The 18,237-nt window shown below is 36.4% G+C and overlaps 1 protein-coding gene across 4 annotated transcripts in view; it reads right to left on the bottom strand.

Annotated features, from left to right (window-relative positions):
• Positions 1–18,237, bottom strand: part of SDCCAG8 (serologically defined colon cancer antigen 8) — a 247,714-nt gene that overhangs the window by 114,892 nt on the left and 114,585 nt on the right. For all 4 annotated transcript variants that reach the window (XM_011981160.1, XM_011981162.1, XM_011981163.1 and 1 more), the window contains one exon: positions 9,390–9,532. In XM_011981160.1, coding sequence (XP_011836550.1) covers positions 9,390–9,532 — 143 coding nt within the window. The remainder of the gene's footprint in view (positions 1–9,389; positions 9,533–18,237) is intronic.

Genomic DNA, 18,237 nt, shown 5'->3' with positions numbered 1-18,237 from the left:
AATTGAGCCCTGTTCTGGAAAGTGAGAATATGATAGCATGCTGGCTCCAGGAAACACTGAGGCCAGCTGCACCTGGATTGTACATAGTCTCATTATAAAAATTTATCACTTTATCCTTTTTGGATTTCAATTAACCCTAAAAGTCCTGACTTGTATTGACAGGCTGGGAAGTCAAACAATTAACTTCAAGAAAATATCTATACTAGAGGCCGGGCACAGTGGCTCACACCTGTAATCCTAGCACTTTGGGAGGCTGAGGCAGGCAGATCGCCAGAGGTCAGGAGTTCGAGACCAGCCTGGCCACCACGGTGAAACCCTGTCTCTATTAAAAATACAAAACTTAGCTGGGCATGGTGCTGCCTACCTGTAATCCCAGCTACTTGGGAGGCTGACACACGAGAATTGCTTGGACCTGGGAGGCAGAGGTTGCAGTGAGCTCAGACCACACCACTACACTGCAGGCTGGGCAACACAGCAAGACTCTTGCTTCAAATTAAAAAAAAAAAAAAAAAAATCTGTACTAGTTACTATGTGGAAACTGAAAGCCCTGGCAAGGCAGCCTCTATCACTCTCCCCACATGATCTATCCATCGTAATAGGGTAACCTAGTGACTCCTCTCCTGTACCCTTTTCTCACTTTCAAAAAGATACAAATCCTATAGGTCAAGCTGCTGTCTCTCTAGGTCATAGGCCAGATCTTCCCATTTGGATTACAAAAGTAGGTCACAGTATAATACCTGTTTGGTGGACTCTCACTTAGATTCCTGCTCTGAGAAATTCTTTGAAGTACATATACATTAGTAAAAAGATCATTTATATAAAAGGAGAAATACGAATTTTTAAGATTTTGTACTTAGGGCAATCCGAGTTCTAAATTCTCTGGATAATAAACAAAAGAAAGCTTCCTGCAGTAGTTCCCCTAAAGATCAGATACAAGAAAAAAAAAATGCAGGATTAAAAAAAAAATGTTTCAGTACATGGGCAAAAGGTATGGAAAAGAATGTCTCAGTAAGCAGTTAATAAGAGTCACATAAATGTTAAGAAGTGGTTGCTTTCTTCAGCCATATCGTAAATTAACCCGACCACGTGTGTGTAAATGGTAGTCGTATGAGAGGAATTTGAATCCTATAGCTCTTTATCTATTTGGACATGTCAAAAACAAATACTTGAAAAATTTCTACTTTTTAATAAAAGCCTCTCTCTCTTCTTGTGTGAAAATTAAGTAAGGAAGTAAAGGAGAATGACAATTGCATTATAACATGTTTAAATGACAATGGCAAATAATAGGCCAAAGGAAACTATGTTTCTTAGGAAAAATTCAAGCCAAAATTCACCGTCATGCATCACGCATAAGGGAGCAGCTAACACTTCTTTCCATTCTTCTTCCTTTCTTTCCTTCTTCCTTTCCTTTCCTTTCCTTTCCTTTCCTTTCCTTTCCTTTCCTTTCTCTCTTTCTTTCTTTTCTTTCTTTCTTTCTCTTTCTTTCTTTTTCTTTCTCCCTCTCTCTCTCTCTTTCTTTTTTGAAATGGAGTCTCACTCTATCACCCAGGCTGGAGTGCAGTGGTGCAATCTCAGCTCACTGCAACCTCCGCCTCCCGGGTTCAAGAGATTCTCCTGCCTCAGCCTCCCGAGTGGCTGGGACTACGAACGCGGACCATTATGCTCAGCTAACTTTTTGTGTTTTTACTGGAGATGGGTTTTCACCATGTTAGCCAGGATGATCTCGATCTCCTGACCTCGTGACCTGCCCGTCTCGGCCTCCCAATGTGCTGGGATTGATTACAGGCGTGAGCCACCATGCCCGGCCAGAAGCAGCTAACATTTATTTCTATTATAAATTAATGTTACTGATTTTCTAAGTTGTCTTTTTCAGAACAATTGCATTAATCCATTTCTCTAGTAATTTACATAGAATCACAGCTTAATGGATAAGGGTACAAGCTTTGCAGGCAAATTACTGGGGTTCAAAATCTGCTTCGATAACATATCAGCTGTGTAACCTTAGATGATTCCTTTCCTTCTCTGTGCCTTAGTTGCCTCAGCTGTAAATTAGAGAAAATAAGAATCTGTACCTTATAGAGCTATTGATAGGATTCTATGAGAAGCTCTCAGCTTGGTTCCTGGAATAGTAGAGGCTCAGCAAATGTTAGCCACTGCTGTTAGCTATAACTCTACTATTTTTTAAAGAGTTGCTACATGTAGCATGGTACCACACAGATACTAAGATCAATATATTGTTGTTGTTGTTGTTGTTTTTGAGACGGAGTTTCACTCGTTGCCCAGGCTGGAGTGCAATGGTGCGAACTCAGCTCACTGCAACCTCTGCCTCCCGGGCTCAAGCGCTTCTCGAGCCTCAGCCCTCCCGAGTAGCTGGGATTACAGGCTTGTGCCACCATGCCCGGCTAATGTTGCATTTTTAGTACAGATGGGGTTTCTCCATGTTGGTCAGGCTGGTCTCAAACTCTTGACCTCACGTGATCCTCCCGCCTCGGCCTCCCAAAGTGCTGGGATTACTGGCGTGAGCCACCATGCCTGGCCTAAGATGAATATATTCTTACTCCGAGGTGATACCATTAGGTGTCTGTATGATCGTTGTGTGTCCTGTATTTAACTTACTCTTATGCGTACATGCGCATCTCCCAAATCCCATCAATTCCCCTACACGGAATGCCCTTCATTCCCATTTTCCTACATCCAAATCCTACCAAAATCAGTAAGAAGTAATCTGTTTCTCTCCCTGTAATCCTTTTCTAGAACCTCCCTTCTAGATCTTATCATTTATCTTACCAACTACATGTGTATTTTCTTTTTCTTTCTTTTTTCTTTAACTTTAGAGACAAAGTCTTGCTCTGTTGCCCAGGCTGGAGTGCAGCGGTGCCATCACAGCTTACTGCAGCCTTGACCTCCTGGGCTCAAGCCATCCTCCCACCTCAGCCTCCAGAGCAGCTGGGACTACAGGCGCGCACCACCATGCCTAGCTAATGTTTGTATTTTTTGTGGAGATGGGGTTTTGCCACATTGCCCAAGCTGGTCTCAAACTCCTGGGGTTCAAGTGACCTGCCCACCTCAGCCTCCCAAAGTCCTGGGATTACAGGCGTGAGCCACCACACCCGATCTACTCATGTCTTGTCTTCTCTTCCCCGCTAGCCTGTAAGCTTCTGAAGGGCAGTAGCTGAGTCCACTTTATATTTCTATCTCCCATCATCCCTAGCACAGCGTCTTACGACAGAAAATGCTTCATGTAGAATGGGCGAATAAATGGATGAACAATTTTAAACGTACCTGAAAGTCTGTTATGGAAAAGGAAGAAGTTGTTTGAGTAATATTAACAGTAATAACTGGAAGAAAGCAGCCTTGCTTTGTTTTCATACATGCTAGGCTAGATATGTTTAGCGTTCATGCTTACGAGGCACTTGTTTCAAACACTGTCATCTTTTTCTTTTTTTCCCAGAGATGTGGTCATGCTATGTTACCCAGGCTGGCCTTGAACTCCTGGGCTCAAGCGACCCTCCTACCTCAGCCTCCCAAATTTCTAGCACTGCAGGTGTGCACTACAGCACATGACTTCCACTGTCATCTTTTAATTACGGGGAAGTCTAGTTTAAGAGTGTGTGTGTGTGTGAGTGTGTGGTTTTTAAACACGTACATGTAAGTGAGAGGCCTGGTGCAGTTTACTAAACCTACTTGCATTGTTAGAATGATTATCATTGGATTCTGATATACTTAAACATATATATTTATGCAAAGTTAAAAATAAAAAGTGATTACAAAATCATAATACAGTATCATAGGGACAAGTAAAATTCCCAATAAAAAAAATTTAGCCTTATCACCTTCTTATACTTTTTACTCTGATATATGTGAGAAGATATTTATTTGTATAGCAGTACTGAGCTTGAAAGAATAGTCATACATTTGGAATATATTCACCATTTTTATTAATGACTTATTGAGCTCCAACTCTTTGTAAAGTGACGAGCTAGGAGCTCTGAGAAATGTAATACTGATAAGACCTCTCCTACTTGAAGAATAACACATTCCAGAAGCAAAAAATAGCAAGTACACAAAAAACTTCCAAATATTAATTCTTTTTCTTTTTCCCAGATTTTGCTTTTTCCTCCTTTGAGTAATTCATTTGCTCAAATGTCATCAGCTCAAAGTGGGAAGAAGGATTCAAGGGGAGAAGTGCTCCCTCTGACAAGAATCAATTTGGAGGCCTAGGTAGAAAAATCAGGATTTCAGGGAGAACTTGGTAAGAAGAAAAATCAGGATTTCAGGGAGACCTTGGTAGCGCTTAGTAATAGCGCTAGAGAAGGTCAGAGGGGTATTCTAGGTATAGAGAACAGCAAATGGGAGGAAAAGCCCTCCAAAAGTGCAAGGGGAGCTGTGTGTACTTACATTTGTCTGGAAATCAGCAGGTAAGAGGGTTTCATCTTGGATGAAATAAGACTGGAAGGTTGAGAGCCTATCAGGATGACCTCGCATGCCATGCTGTCATTTGCCTTTCTCTAATAGAGCGGCACCATGGAAGGTTTTCAGAGTATAGTAAGTAACAGAGTCAAGGCAGAGGCTCATGAATATTCACTGGGCAATGGTCAGCAAAAGAGACTGGAAGAGTGTTGAGACAATTCTGATAACCTTTGTGAGAGGTCAGCAGAACCTAAGTTACAATGAATTTAAGTGGTGGGTCTGAGGGTCATTTCAATGAACTTTCTAAACTTCAAACTAAGAAAATAACTTAAACAAAAGATCGTCCAAGCAATTTAAATGCCTAACGTCTAGAAATAGGAAGTTAATAATGGGTTGTCTTAAATCATGATTGGAATCATTGATTATCAGAACTAGAAGGAAACTTATAAATCATCTAGTCCCACCTCATTTTATAGGTACATAAGCAGGCCCAAAGAGTTAAAGTAATTTCTCAAAAGTTGCAAAGAAATCCTGGAGTGAATGCCTAGAGAAGATACTATAATTCAAGTTTCTTCAATCCTAGGCTGTCTGGGAAAGCATACGGTTTTAATTGTTACCGCCCCCCACCCCCAAAAAAATATTCTTTGAATCATTCTTCTTTATTCTTTTCTTATACATCCAAAGACCCCATTTCAGTCTTACTGGCTGGTGGCTGTTCTTCCATTGTACTTTAAAACATGGTCCTTTCTATTTGCTTTTAACCACTCCCTTAGCTACAATGAATACATTTATGTAAAAGGGGATCCAGATCTAAGCCTCTAGTCATGACCTTTCTCCTCACACCAAGCCAACATTGGACGTCTCCACTGGGGTTGCACAATAAAAAGTATTCTTTTCCTCAGCTACCTCTTTTAAGTTCCTCAGTTGGCTTAACAGATCCTCTAGTCAACTTGGGTTAGAAAACTTATAGCCACCTTTAATTCTGTCCTCTCTTATTCATGACTCCAAATACCTCCTGAAGATGCGACTTCCTTTCCACTTCACAGGATAGCCATAGCCAAGGGCTTCATTACTCTCCCCCTGGACTATGGTGCTTATATTCTAATTGGGGTCCCTGCCAGTCATCTCTTCTCAACCCATCCATTTTTCACAAAGCTCTTCAATTACCTTCTTTAAATACATATTTGAATCTTGTCATTATTCAAGCCCTCTTGACTTCTTACTTGAACTAACAGCCTCCTAACTGAGAAGCTGGTACACTTTTTCTGTAAAGGGACAGATAGTAGGTATTTTAGGCTTTGAGGACCATATTCAACCCAAGTGTGGTAGAGAAATACATAATAAATGAAGGATAATGGTGGCGTTTTCTAATAAAATTTTACTTATGGATGTATAATCTTCATGTGTCAAAAAATATTGTTTTCCCTTTTTTTCATCCACTTAAAAATATAAAAACCATCCTTGGTTAATGGTCACACAAAAACAGACGATAAGTCAGACTTGGCCCACTGGCTGCAATTGCTGACCTTGGGCTAACTGGTCTTTCTGTCTCCTAGATCAACTCTCAAAGCTCACTTTCCACACTGTTCTCTGAGTCAAGCTCCCAACCCAGAAATTCAATCACGTTGACACCCCTGCTTAAAATGCATCAAGAGCAACTGAGAATGGGCGAAACTCCGGAGATGGCCCCTAAGGCTCTTCTGCTGGTCCCTGCTTCCCCTTTCTAGTCTTATCTCCTACCAATCACCTAATCTGATAGTAGAGTTATGTTTTCTCCCATCTTTATGTCCCTGTATTTATTGGTCTCTCTACCTGGGGTCCCCAACCCACCTTTTTCCACTTTCAGAATTCTTACTCATGAACTCACTAATCAAGATTGCTGCCAAATATCTCCACCTCCCTGACTATCCCTTTCTCACTGTCAGCTTTCCCTGATATCAGCTTTCCTTGACTATTGCCTTCACCTCTGGTGCAGACTGGGCCAGACCTCCTCCCTATGTGCTCCTGTGGTAATCATCACTTTTATCATTGCACTGTGGTCACACTCCATTATATTTGAATATACAGATGTGGCTTCTTTACTAGAGTATGAGCAATCTAAGGGTAGAAACTGAGTTTTATTTTTTCTCTCTATGCCTAGGACCAAGCAAAGTATAGTAGGTGCTCAATAAATATTTGTTGACTAAGTGAATGTTACACTCACCCATTTGGGTCCTTTAATTAATGCTAAATTTCTATTTTCCTTTTTTTTTTTTTTTTTTTTGAGACAAGGTCTTACTGTGTCACCTAAGTTGGAGTGGAGCAGTGCAATCATAGCTCACAGCAGCCTTGAACCTCAGGGCTCAAGTGATCCTCCATCCTCAGCCTCCTAAATAGCTGGGTCTATAGGTGCACCACCATGCCTGCCTAATATTTTTTGTTTTTTGTAGAGATGGGGTCTCCTTGTGTTGCTCAGGATGATCTCGAACTCTTAGCCTCAAGTGATTCCCCTGTCTTGGCTTCCCAAAGTGTTAGAATTACAGGTGTGAGCACTGCGCTTGGCCTCCATTTACTGTTTTAAAATCCAATAAGGAGAAACACCAAAAAAGTGGTAGGCTATTTTTCTTTTAGGTTGATGTACAGATTTCTACTACACTTTTTGAATTTTCTTTGCCTCTAAAGATTTGGATCCTTATTTCATCATTACTTTAAACATGGTTTTCATATTCAATTTTAAACTTTGTTTAGAATATGCCATTTGAAGTGTTTAAGTTGAGACTGTGTGGTAAGGTGTTATCTGTGTGGGAGTTATGTATTTCAGCTGATCTACACTGAAAAAGAACGACACAACATTTCTCAGTCACACACCTGAGTACACTGAATCAATAAAGCATGGTGAGGGGTGGCAAACTTAAAAAACAAAAAACAAAAAACAAAAAGACAAAAAAGTGCTATATATCAGAAATAGCCCAACAACCAAGTCACATTGCCAGTGCAAAGGGGAGATATACACAGTTCCTTGCATTTCTAATTGTCATCTTTAAATTTATGAATGTGGATTTTATAAAACATGAACACAGACTCAGCATAAAATGCTTACAAAAGAGTACCGTACTTAGAAAATAATTTTTATTTCCTGTAAAACTACGCTTAAATTTTTGTAGAATTGGTTTAAATAAAGCTCAACAAAAAAAAAAGCTTTCTATGGAACCAAGCAAAACCGTTTTTCTTAAGAACAAAGGAATTAGTTACCACTCGTCCATTTTCAGCAGTTGTTGCATCTTAATATGCTCTACTTGCAAGAAATTGATCTTGTCAAACACTACAAATTGATACTACACGGGAAAACTCTCTATGGACTCTGACTTCAGAAATTAACTCTCTGAATAAGACAGAATGGCAAAAGGGGCAAAACCAGCATTAATATTTATTTACTGAAGCTCAGCCACACTGAGACGTTAAAAGCCGTCCTAGTTCTGAGGTTTAGCAGTGCTTAGCACACAAATGGTTGGTTCTGAATAGAAGTCTGACAGAAGAGAAAAACTATTAACATTACCATGATGAAGCTCAATTCTGAAGCTTGTAAGATTAAATAACCACAGGAATTATGCTAACATTAGGTTCTCAGTTCTACAATGACAATACTTTAAATGAGCATTAAAAGAACAGCTATTATTCTGCAATATTAAGCAATTTTTTTCTCATATGTTTCATTTATTAGGATTTTTTTCTAGATACCATACGTGTATAAATAATGTATTTTCTTTCTTTGCTTTCTCTTTCTTTCCTCTTTCTTTTATTGTTTAAAAGGGAAGATGTAAAATCATTTGGAATATTATCATAACAAAATGTTTCATACAAGGTTTGATTTTAACAGAACCAGAGGCATCTTAACACTCACCCAAAACTTTGGGAGGTTCACCAACCTCTAGAATATTTTTTTCTCCAAATGCAGGCTGTTCAAGTGGTGCTTTTCTCCATCTGTTAGCATACCGTGCTCAGAATTACATTGTCATATTTAATGTAAAAGGGATCAGTCCCCTTTCATAGTTTAAATTCAACATATTACTATGATTGGAAGACCAGTGTTTTTCTAATTTATAAACCAAACCAAATATCATAAACTTACATGTTTATTTAAACAAAGTTCTCTCTAAAAACTGAAAAACTCTAAGAACTGAGCAACCCCAAAGGCTTGATGTGAACACTGAAAAATAGTAATAAAACTCAAAGTGAAAAGAAACCACATATGATAAAGTGAAATATCTACTCTCTCTGTTTGAATTTTTCTTTCTATGTGTGTATTTGTGTGTGTGTGTGTGTGTATGTTTTTCCAATGCAGCAAATTCACAATGCTTACAACCTAAAGAGTCTTAATGTAATTTAGGGCCGAGCTACATATTTACTAAAGTTGATGACAATGATGATCACATCACAAAATCTCATGATGGAAACAAAGTAATCTGAAACCTCAATGGTGTAAGCCCGGTTATAATGATTTGAACATGAGCAGTGCCAATCTATTTCATCTCGAAATTTTACACCTCCTTAGGATGCAGATTCCTTATTTCGTATCAGTTCCATTTCAATTTGCATCTTACAATTTATTTACTTTGTCTCTCTCACCGAGAGTATTTATTATTTTCCTAAATAAATTCCTCACATCCTTCAGTTCAAGATTTTTATTAGACGTAGAATTAGCAGAAGAGGTAGTAGTGGTGGTAGGAGAAATATGTCATTTTGCTTATATTGATAGAGAATCACCTAAATATTTGAGCATTGTAGATGAAAGGTTTTGTAATCTATCAGTAATTCCCTGCCACACTTATCATTCACATGTCTGGGTGTTTTGCTTACCACATCTCCACTTTTCTTAATATGCCTGAAAGCTATGTGTGAATTGAATGACTAAGACTAACTCTAACAACTGTTTGGAAGCCTGTGGCAAAAATCAGTGGAATGAAATCGGTGCTATGGCGCATAATGGGATTAGGGAGTACCTGGTGAGGTGCAGTTGGTGCTCGGATTCGCCCAGCAGTTCTGTTAGTCTCAGGCACTCCTCCCTGGCCCGGGCTGCCTTCTGCTGCTCCTGTTCCAAGTGTTGTTTGCGTTCACCCAGTTCTAGTCTCAATTTCTCTATTTCCTTAGGTAGAGAGAAGGGGAAAAGCATCCATATAAAATACATGCACTTGAATTCAAAATTAGCTCATTTTTAGTTTTTTGCCATGAATTTCAATGTGATAAAAAATTATTAGAAAATTTAGGCTAGCTTCCATTTTAAGACAAAAGGAATTAGCACATCCAAAAATGCACATGAGTAAGATTTTATTTTGGATTGTAAAATGAAGTCTAATTTTAAAACTGAAACGATTAAATGAGAGCAGTCAAATTGGATAATTGCACTTTCACTCTAAGAGTTATTCCCTTTAAAAAGTAATATTTACTTAAAATGTGACTACCTTTAAAATGTAACATTTTTGTGTGAGATTCAATCAGACACATGCAGTGATTTACATCAAGTATGTACTTTTTATTCTAAAATATAAATTTATGGCTCCATTTGGGTGTTTTGAAACCCAAATTAAAGGTAAAATAAATAATTTAAGAGATTTTTAGAAAATTGTGAGGTGTAAAAAATGGCATGATTATGATGTTCAATATTACTTGGAAAAAATAATCCAGGAAAAAAAACAGCATGAGAAATTTAAGCATTGAGAGTGTATGAGATTTCTGAGCTAAAATAATATTTCCATTTAAATTTGTAATTTTAAAAGTCAACAAGAACACTCTAAGACTAATAAATATGAAAATATATGAAGGTTTATTTTTTGGTTTCAGGGTGAAATTATCCTTATCTTACTGAAACTCAAACATTTCAAAGCAAAAATACCTTATATAGGCCATAATTTTAAATAATTTATATATTAAAGTAGAAATATTTATTTATCAATAGAACATCTGTAAAATTAAGTCAAAGAAAATAAAAGATGAACCTTTAAAAATATTTAGGCTATTAAAACAAGAAAAAAAAAAAAAGAAAGGGCAGAAATATTTTCAAATTCAGCAGAAAGCAAGAAACAAATTTGATACAGAAAAAATGCAACCTCCTTTTGGAAAACAACATTATGTGTAAGTAGAGGGACTTAAACTTAGTATTTAAATAAACTTTCAAATTTTCTCATGTCCTTATTCAATATCCTGAACAACCTCCAACTGCATTTAATACACCATGTAGGATAAATTAAATAATCCATTTACACTTTTTCTTGTATTCATAACAGTATAAATATTCAGCTTATCTCCATCAAAACCATACATTAACCAACAATATAATAACTTAGTACAGTTCTCAAATATGGGTTTATTTGAAAAACTATGAAATAATTATATCATTTTCATTCAGTGTAGATTTTCTGTATCTTTCAATTGAAATACTAAGTTAAACTGACTTGTTTCTTTAAAATATTGTGTTATTAAAGTTAAACCCATATATTCCCAATTTCATAAATATAATTAAAGAGATAAAAATAAAGAGTATTAAATGTGTATTGTTTAACCTTTATAAAATTAACAAAAGCAAAGAACTATAGAATTGGAAAGATATGTTAACTTTAAAACTTCAAAAATTAATTCATTAATTTTCTTACACAGTCCTATATGCAAGAAACTATACTAAATAATATGATGAATTCAGAGTTCCCATCTCTAAATTCAGTAGCTAATAATTCATCTGGGTAAATGAGACATATATACACAAGAAGACTATCAAAATGCAAAGCATATAAAAACACCAACTGAGTTATAGAGAAAATTCATGCCTCAGTAGCCAGATGAGGGATACATTAGCACGGACAAGAAAAATGAGAAAGAAGTGAGGGCACAAAAGCTGTGGAGTGATACTTTCGATCACATGAAAGCTCTTTAATTGTAGATTAATAACATTCCCTTTTTCTTATAGATCATAGGGTGACATTAATGGTTTAAACAGGTATGCAATATGACAGAGGCTGAGCTTGAGAAAACTGGATCAATGTGTACAATCAATTTACGGTGGCAAAGAATGGCAGAAGGAAGACCATGAAAAGATAATTGCAGTATTCCAGACATGAGGAGTGGAGGGACTTAAAACAGAAATACAAAGAGAATATGGTGATTTTATGGAAGTAAAAGGAGCGGAATCGGAAGACCAAAGATGACTCCAGAATTTTGAATTGAGAGAAGACAAAAGAATGACAGAAACAGAAAATGTATAAAATTCCAAACTTTTTTTTAAAAAGAAAAGATACAATTTTTGTAAGCACTATGCAACAATAACAACGTATGTACCTTACACTGGTAATTAGATTTTAAGTATAAATTAGCTGCTTTCTTTTTCTCATGGAATAAAAAGTCAAGGGTTGCATTGCAGGACCGTCCAAACACAGAGGTAAAGAACATGGGTCTAACAGCCAACACAGATCAGGGCTCCAGACACAGCTCTGGCACTTTTCTGTGACCTTGGACAAGTCATTAGACTATTATATAGTTTCTTCCTTCCAAAATCGGAGTGATAACAAGCTCCTAAAGCTGTTGTGAAGATTAAATTAGGCTGGGAATTCTTAGCAGAGTGCCTAGCACACAGTAAAAGCTGAATAAAAGACAGCGAATATCATTATTACTGATTTTTCCCTTTGTCTTTCAAGAACAGAAAAGTGGTAAGAAAAAATGACCCACCTAAGAATATATGACTATCTCTAAAGAGTTCTCAATTCATAAAACTTCCCCCTTCTCAATAAAGTGGTATTTTGGTGAAAACTGAATAAAACTTCATCTATTGTAATTTCAAAGTGTAAAATGCATTTTTGTTAGGAAGATGGAAAATTACTGCCTGCTTCTGATTATCCATGCCAGCGAAAGAGCTTATTGGTGCAGATAATCAAAATCAACAAATAATCTAACCAGCTGGACCAGGGCTCAACACTTACTCCCTGAGTCAGGAAAATCTGCCATGGCACCAAGTCCAACCGTTAGAAGAGAAATCTCTTGCCAGAAATGCCATGCTCCCACTGGCAGGATAACCCTTTGCCTCACCCAACTAGGTCAGAGCTGCTTCCCTGGCTGTATATAGTAGCTTGGGGATGAAAGACCAACCATAGCCATAGGCCAATCGTACATTACTCTCAAAGCACACTAGTAACCTGCATGTCTACAGTGCAGTTTGATGTGGCCATCTTTTGGCTAACTGGGCAAAGGCAGGTCCAGCTAGCTTTACGCCTTATCAAAAGATATCTTTCAAGTCATGACTATAACCACCAGAACAACTCAAAGTAGAAACTATTAAAAGTGATCACTGCTAGAAAACAGTACTGGGGATCGAATGTGGAAAAGCGGAGACTTGATGCTGTTCATTTATATCCCTCCACACTGTACGAAGTTTTTTTCTTAATCATGGGCATATGTAAGTTTATTTTTATTGTTGATTAAATTTGCCCATCAAAGTAATGCACCTAATTTAAGTCACGTAGTACTAAATGGCTCATAACAAGGAACAGCAGTGCCCATGACCTACCTTCCCTATTTCAAACCTAATCTCCAATGGCACACACCATTAGCTCTTCTGATGTTTATCTTCATATTTTTAAAAGACAAACTTATATTGCTATTTCTTAAGTTTTCAATATTAGACCTTTCTTATGGGAAGAAGGGTGACAATTTAGGTCTCGTACCACCCACCCTACATACCCACCTCATGCTCCCATATAATGATTTTGGTTAAAGCATTAGTCAGTAGTTCATTTACATTATAATGATTATGAAAAATTTGCTCACTACTGAGAAAAGCATTCTCTTGTTTAATTAACTTTCTTACATATCATTTTATTATTTCTAGAATTAATTTTAAAAAATTGCCTAGTTTTTTAATAGTTTGTTTTTCTAGATAACTGACATTTTCCCCCAAATATTCAAACATATCTGTTAAACAACCATCAACAGTATTTTTTTCAAATAACCAAACATATTAGATAAAGCATAAGTTCTTTTAAAAAAAATTTTCTGGATATATCCCTCTTGGCACCTTATGTATGGCCTGGTTGATCTCTATCTTGTGTCAAGCCTTCTCCATACTCTTTCAGAGTTCTTTGTTTTCTGGGTCATAAGTCATCATGTTTCTCAATTTATTCCCATTTTTGGTATGAAAGCTATCTCCAGGTAGCTTTCATAAGAAAAAGTACACGAAAAACACATTTTTGAGTATTCACATGCCAGAAAATGGTATTACTGTATGCATACACTTGATTGTTTGGCTGGGTATAAAACTCTATTTTGAAATTAGTTTTCATTCAGGATTTTTAATAACTATTTCACTGTCTTCTAGATCCTAATAGTACAACTGAAAAACCCTGTACCATTCTGATTCTTAGTACCTGGTCTATGATTTATATTTTTTTCTTTCTGGAAACTTTTACAGTCATCTCTTTTTCCTTGTCATTTTGAAATTTTGCAATGCTGAATCCTGGAATGGAGCTGTTTTACATTCTTTGTGCAGAGTTTTCAGTGAGTCCTTTCCAATCTGAAGGCTTATTTTTTTTCACTTTGAGAATGTTTTCTTCTACTATTTTAAAATATTTTGATGCCATACACTTTAGCTCCAGGACATTAGTTGTTGGATTGATTATCTCATTTTCTTATATTTTTCCATCTCTGTCTTCTGATTGTAACTTCTGAAAGATTTCTTTGACTGATGACACCTCATTTTGAATGTTAAGAAAATTTTCTACTCCTTTTGTATTTCTATGAGCTATTTCTTTTTATTGACACTTTTTGACATAGCATGCTAATTTTAATCTATGAATATAATATCTTACCTATTAGAATATACAGTATTTCAATGTTTTCCTTTGCTCATTATATGTTGCCTCAGTTTCCTCCAGGTTCCTTTCTTGTTTATCTGATTTGGACTCTCCATTATGGTGTAGGTTTTCCTCAAATACAGGGTAATACTTGGCTATCCTTTTATATTTAAGAATGAGGCAGTTAATAAACGTGTGGGTTTAATAGTTTGGGGGTAATATGATAGTTTATTTAGACTGTTGTTCAGCAAATATTCACTCCCATCTCTCTTCCACTGAGAGTGGAATACATTACGTCTCCCCAGGGACTCTGGTCTTAGCCATATGATTTCATTTGGCCAGTGGAATTTGCATGGCTATAAGGTAAGCAAAAATCATAAATATGTTTATGTTTAGCTCATGTTCTGGTGATTAACCAAGAGAAGTGTATGCACTGGGTAGCCGCTGCCCCTTCAGCTTAGCCCACAGAAAGAATACATGGAGATCAGACCCAAACCCCAACCATAGCCCAGACAACGCACAACCCACGACCTGAAGCAGAAACACCCAGTCAAATAGAGCACAGATCAGCCAAATCTTACTTGACCTGCAGACTCATAAATACAAACATACATGATTGTTGGTGCAAGCCACTGAGTTTTGTCAATATAAAATTATTACTTGAAAGGAACAAGGAGTGTTACAACCATACATCACCTTAGAATTTTATTTGATCTTTGAAACAATTGCATGAAACCTACAGGGCAGGTATCTTTGTTTATACATATAAGAAATTTTGGGTCAAAGACATTGAAAATTGTCTAAAGCAGTACACCCAAGCCTTGAACCAGATCTTCTAACTTCACTGCCTTCACCACACCATACAATAAATTATGCAGTTGCTTTCAAACATTTTTTTGGCCAAGATCCATAGTAAAAAATTCATTTTAAATCACAATTCAGAGACACACACACATATAAATGTAAGAAGCATTTCATGAAACAATATTAACTCTTATGATGTGTCACACACTCTGACATTTCCTATTCCATCTTATTTTATTCTACTTCTTTTATCTTATCTTACATATTTATTTTTTATTTATTTATTTATTTATTTATTTTTTTGAGACACTCTGGCACCCAGGCTGGAGTGCAGTAGTGTGATCACAGCTCACTGCATCTGTGACCTCCTGGACTAAAGTGATCCTCCCACCTCAGGCTCCCAAGTAGCTGGGACTACAGGCATGCATCACCATACCCAGATAATTTTTTAAAAATTGTTAGTGGAGACAAAGTATCGCTATATGGCCCAGGCTGGTTCAAACTCCTGAGTTCAAGCAATCCTCCCACCTCAGCCTCTCAAAGTGTTGGGATTATAGGCATTAGCCACTATGCCTGGCCAATTCCACTTCTTTAAAAAAAACATTTCCTGCTTCAATCTATAAAATTGATTTCACAATCCTACAATTTGAGAAGCATTCTATACTTCAGATAATTAAAATATATTTTTACATAAATTAATAGAATCAAATAAAAAGTTTCATTAAAAGAAATTCTACTATACATTTTTCCTGATTTCCTAAGAAAAAATATCCAAAGAAATGAATGTAAAACCTATTTGAAACATTATACAACATCTTAATTCAAAAGGATAACTTTGCCTGGAAAGAAAAGAAGCATAAACTATAATACCTCAATGGTAGTGATTTATTCCTGCTACTAAACATTATGTGACTTAAAAATCATTTTGCCATCTTTAATATAGGGTGACTTGTTTGTGTAAGAGAAGATGAGAATGGGGAGAAAAAAAATTACAGTACAGTAACAAGACTAGATTCAAAAACCCTCACAAGTCAAAAGAAGGAACTGGTAGATATGAGGCTGACAAATTTTGACAATGTGAATTTATCACTCAGAAGCCAATGGATGAATTCAAAGAATATATTTCCAAAAGCAAGGTAGTACGTAATACTGAATTTTGAAACATATAACCTATTACTTGGGAGAAAATAATCATTTATATAAAGTTCTATGTGTGTAAAAAAAAATGTACTCGTTGGAAATTTAGTATTTACCAGTTCATACTTTTATTAACTTACAGATGTTAAGATTGATTTTGTCAAATCATTAGTAAATTTTTGTCTACAGCTGCACTAGCTAGCTTTGGCTACTTAAATTTAAGCTAATTAAAATAAAGAATTTAGTTCCTTACTTGCATTAATCACAGTATAAGTGCTTGGTATCCACATGGTGATTCCATGGCTACCATATTGGAAAGTGTGGGTTTAAAATATTTTCATCATCACAGAAAATTTTTTGGCATAGCACCGGTCTAGAATATAGCAAAATGTATTTCTAAGACTCATTTTCCAAGCTAGATACTTGGGGAACCAGCCTATGTGAACAAAAGGATATTATAAGTAGTAACTCATTTTGGAAACAGCCAAAAATGATTGTCCTCTTCACTGTGGCAGATGTAGAAGGTTGCTGATACCATTCTAGAAATCCTGTTCACGGTTACCATTGTTGATTGCACATAACACTGACTTAATGCTTTTGTTGTGGACTTAATAGTAACACTGATACCCGTTAACATTTTTGAGTGCTTACCATGTACCAGGCACTGTCTTAGCATTTTATATTTTAAAATTCCATTCTGTGTTCATGACAACCACATAAAAATAAGTATCCTATTCCTGTTTTACAGATGAGAAAACTGAAGCTCACAGATGTTAAGTAACTTACATAAGATTATACAGTGGCAGAGCTGAGATTCAAAACGGAGTTCGTCTGATTTCAAGTCCTATAATCTTTCTACTACACCATATTGTCTCCCTAAACAATCCTAGATCTAACAGAAAATAAAGAGGAAATGACACAGTCTGCCTTCTAAAACCTCTTGGCCTATAATGTGACATAGGTGGAAGACACAAATAGCACAGAGACAACTGGAGAAGATACAGCTCAGATGACACGGATCAAATATCATGCTACCAAACACAAGGATCTCAATGTGCAAAGCCCTGGGCCTGGTTCACTCTGAGGAAGCATTTCTCCTGGAGACTTCAGGGCTAGTGACTTGAAGACGTCCTGAGGTTTGGATTTGTTTAGCCTCAGGTCCCACTGTCTACACCTTTTACAACATGATGAACTCCATGCCAGCCTAAGAATCAACATGCAACTTAACCCTCAGCCTTCCCAACAAAATATGCAACATTTTTGTGGAATTTTCAGTTTTCCAATTGCTTCCAATGTGGCTATTTAATCAATCCTTACTCTAAGCAAATATTCTTGAAGGAATTTTAAGAAACTTTTTTTTTCTTTGCATAATGTTAACAGAAGTAGCATCAACTGATCACTTAAATTCAGAAGCACTTCCTCAGAGCTAACGTAGCTCTCAGCCAAAACAAGTGTTCAAAACAGATGAAATGGAACTATGGCAGGAAAGAAGTGCCTTTCTAAAAGTATGTGTCTAAAGAAGAGAAGAATTTAAGACATCTGATATAAAGCTGACTGTATTACATTGTGACAATAAAGCAGACTTTTTGACTAAGCCAAGTTTACACCACTGTTCTGTCATGCCAGGAGATTCAGTGGCAAAAGAATCACTACAACTCTGCGGTCAGTTTACAAAAATGAGTTCAGGTGATAGCTCTACTTTTTTGGACAGGTTTAATAAAGACTTTATGTTTGCTAAAAGTGAAAAAAAAACTTGCTTTGCATTCTTATGAATGTAAGTTTCTGATCATCATAGACAAAATATCAGGCCATTTGTTAAATCTGCAATTTTTTTTCTTTAAAATAATATAGGGCCTTTTTTGCCCCAATCCTATCATGCTTTTTCAGTGTTCTAAATGACTAAAACATTAACAATGTTCAAGGTATTGTATGCTGACATATTTGCATACATAGATAGAGATCTTGACTTTTTATGTCTGCTGAAGCTAGGAGCAGACATAAAAGTTGTAAAGGAACATTAAGATAGCCCTGGATGAGGGAAAAATCTGAAATAAGATGTGATTGTTGTAAAGCTATA

The sequence above is a fragment of the Mandrillus leucophaeus genome, unplaced genomic scaffold, assembly GCF_000951045.1.
Source record: "Mandrillus leucophaeus isolate KB7577 unplaced genomic scaffold, Mleu.le_1.0 Scaffold220, whole genome shotgun sequence".
NCBI lineage: Eukaryota > Metazoa > Chordata > Mammalia > Primates > Cercopithecidae > Mandrillus > Mandrillus leucophaeus.
This window is presented reverse-complemented; position numbering and strand designations above follow the sequence as displayed.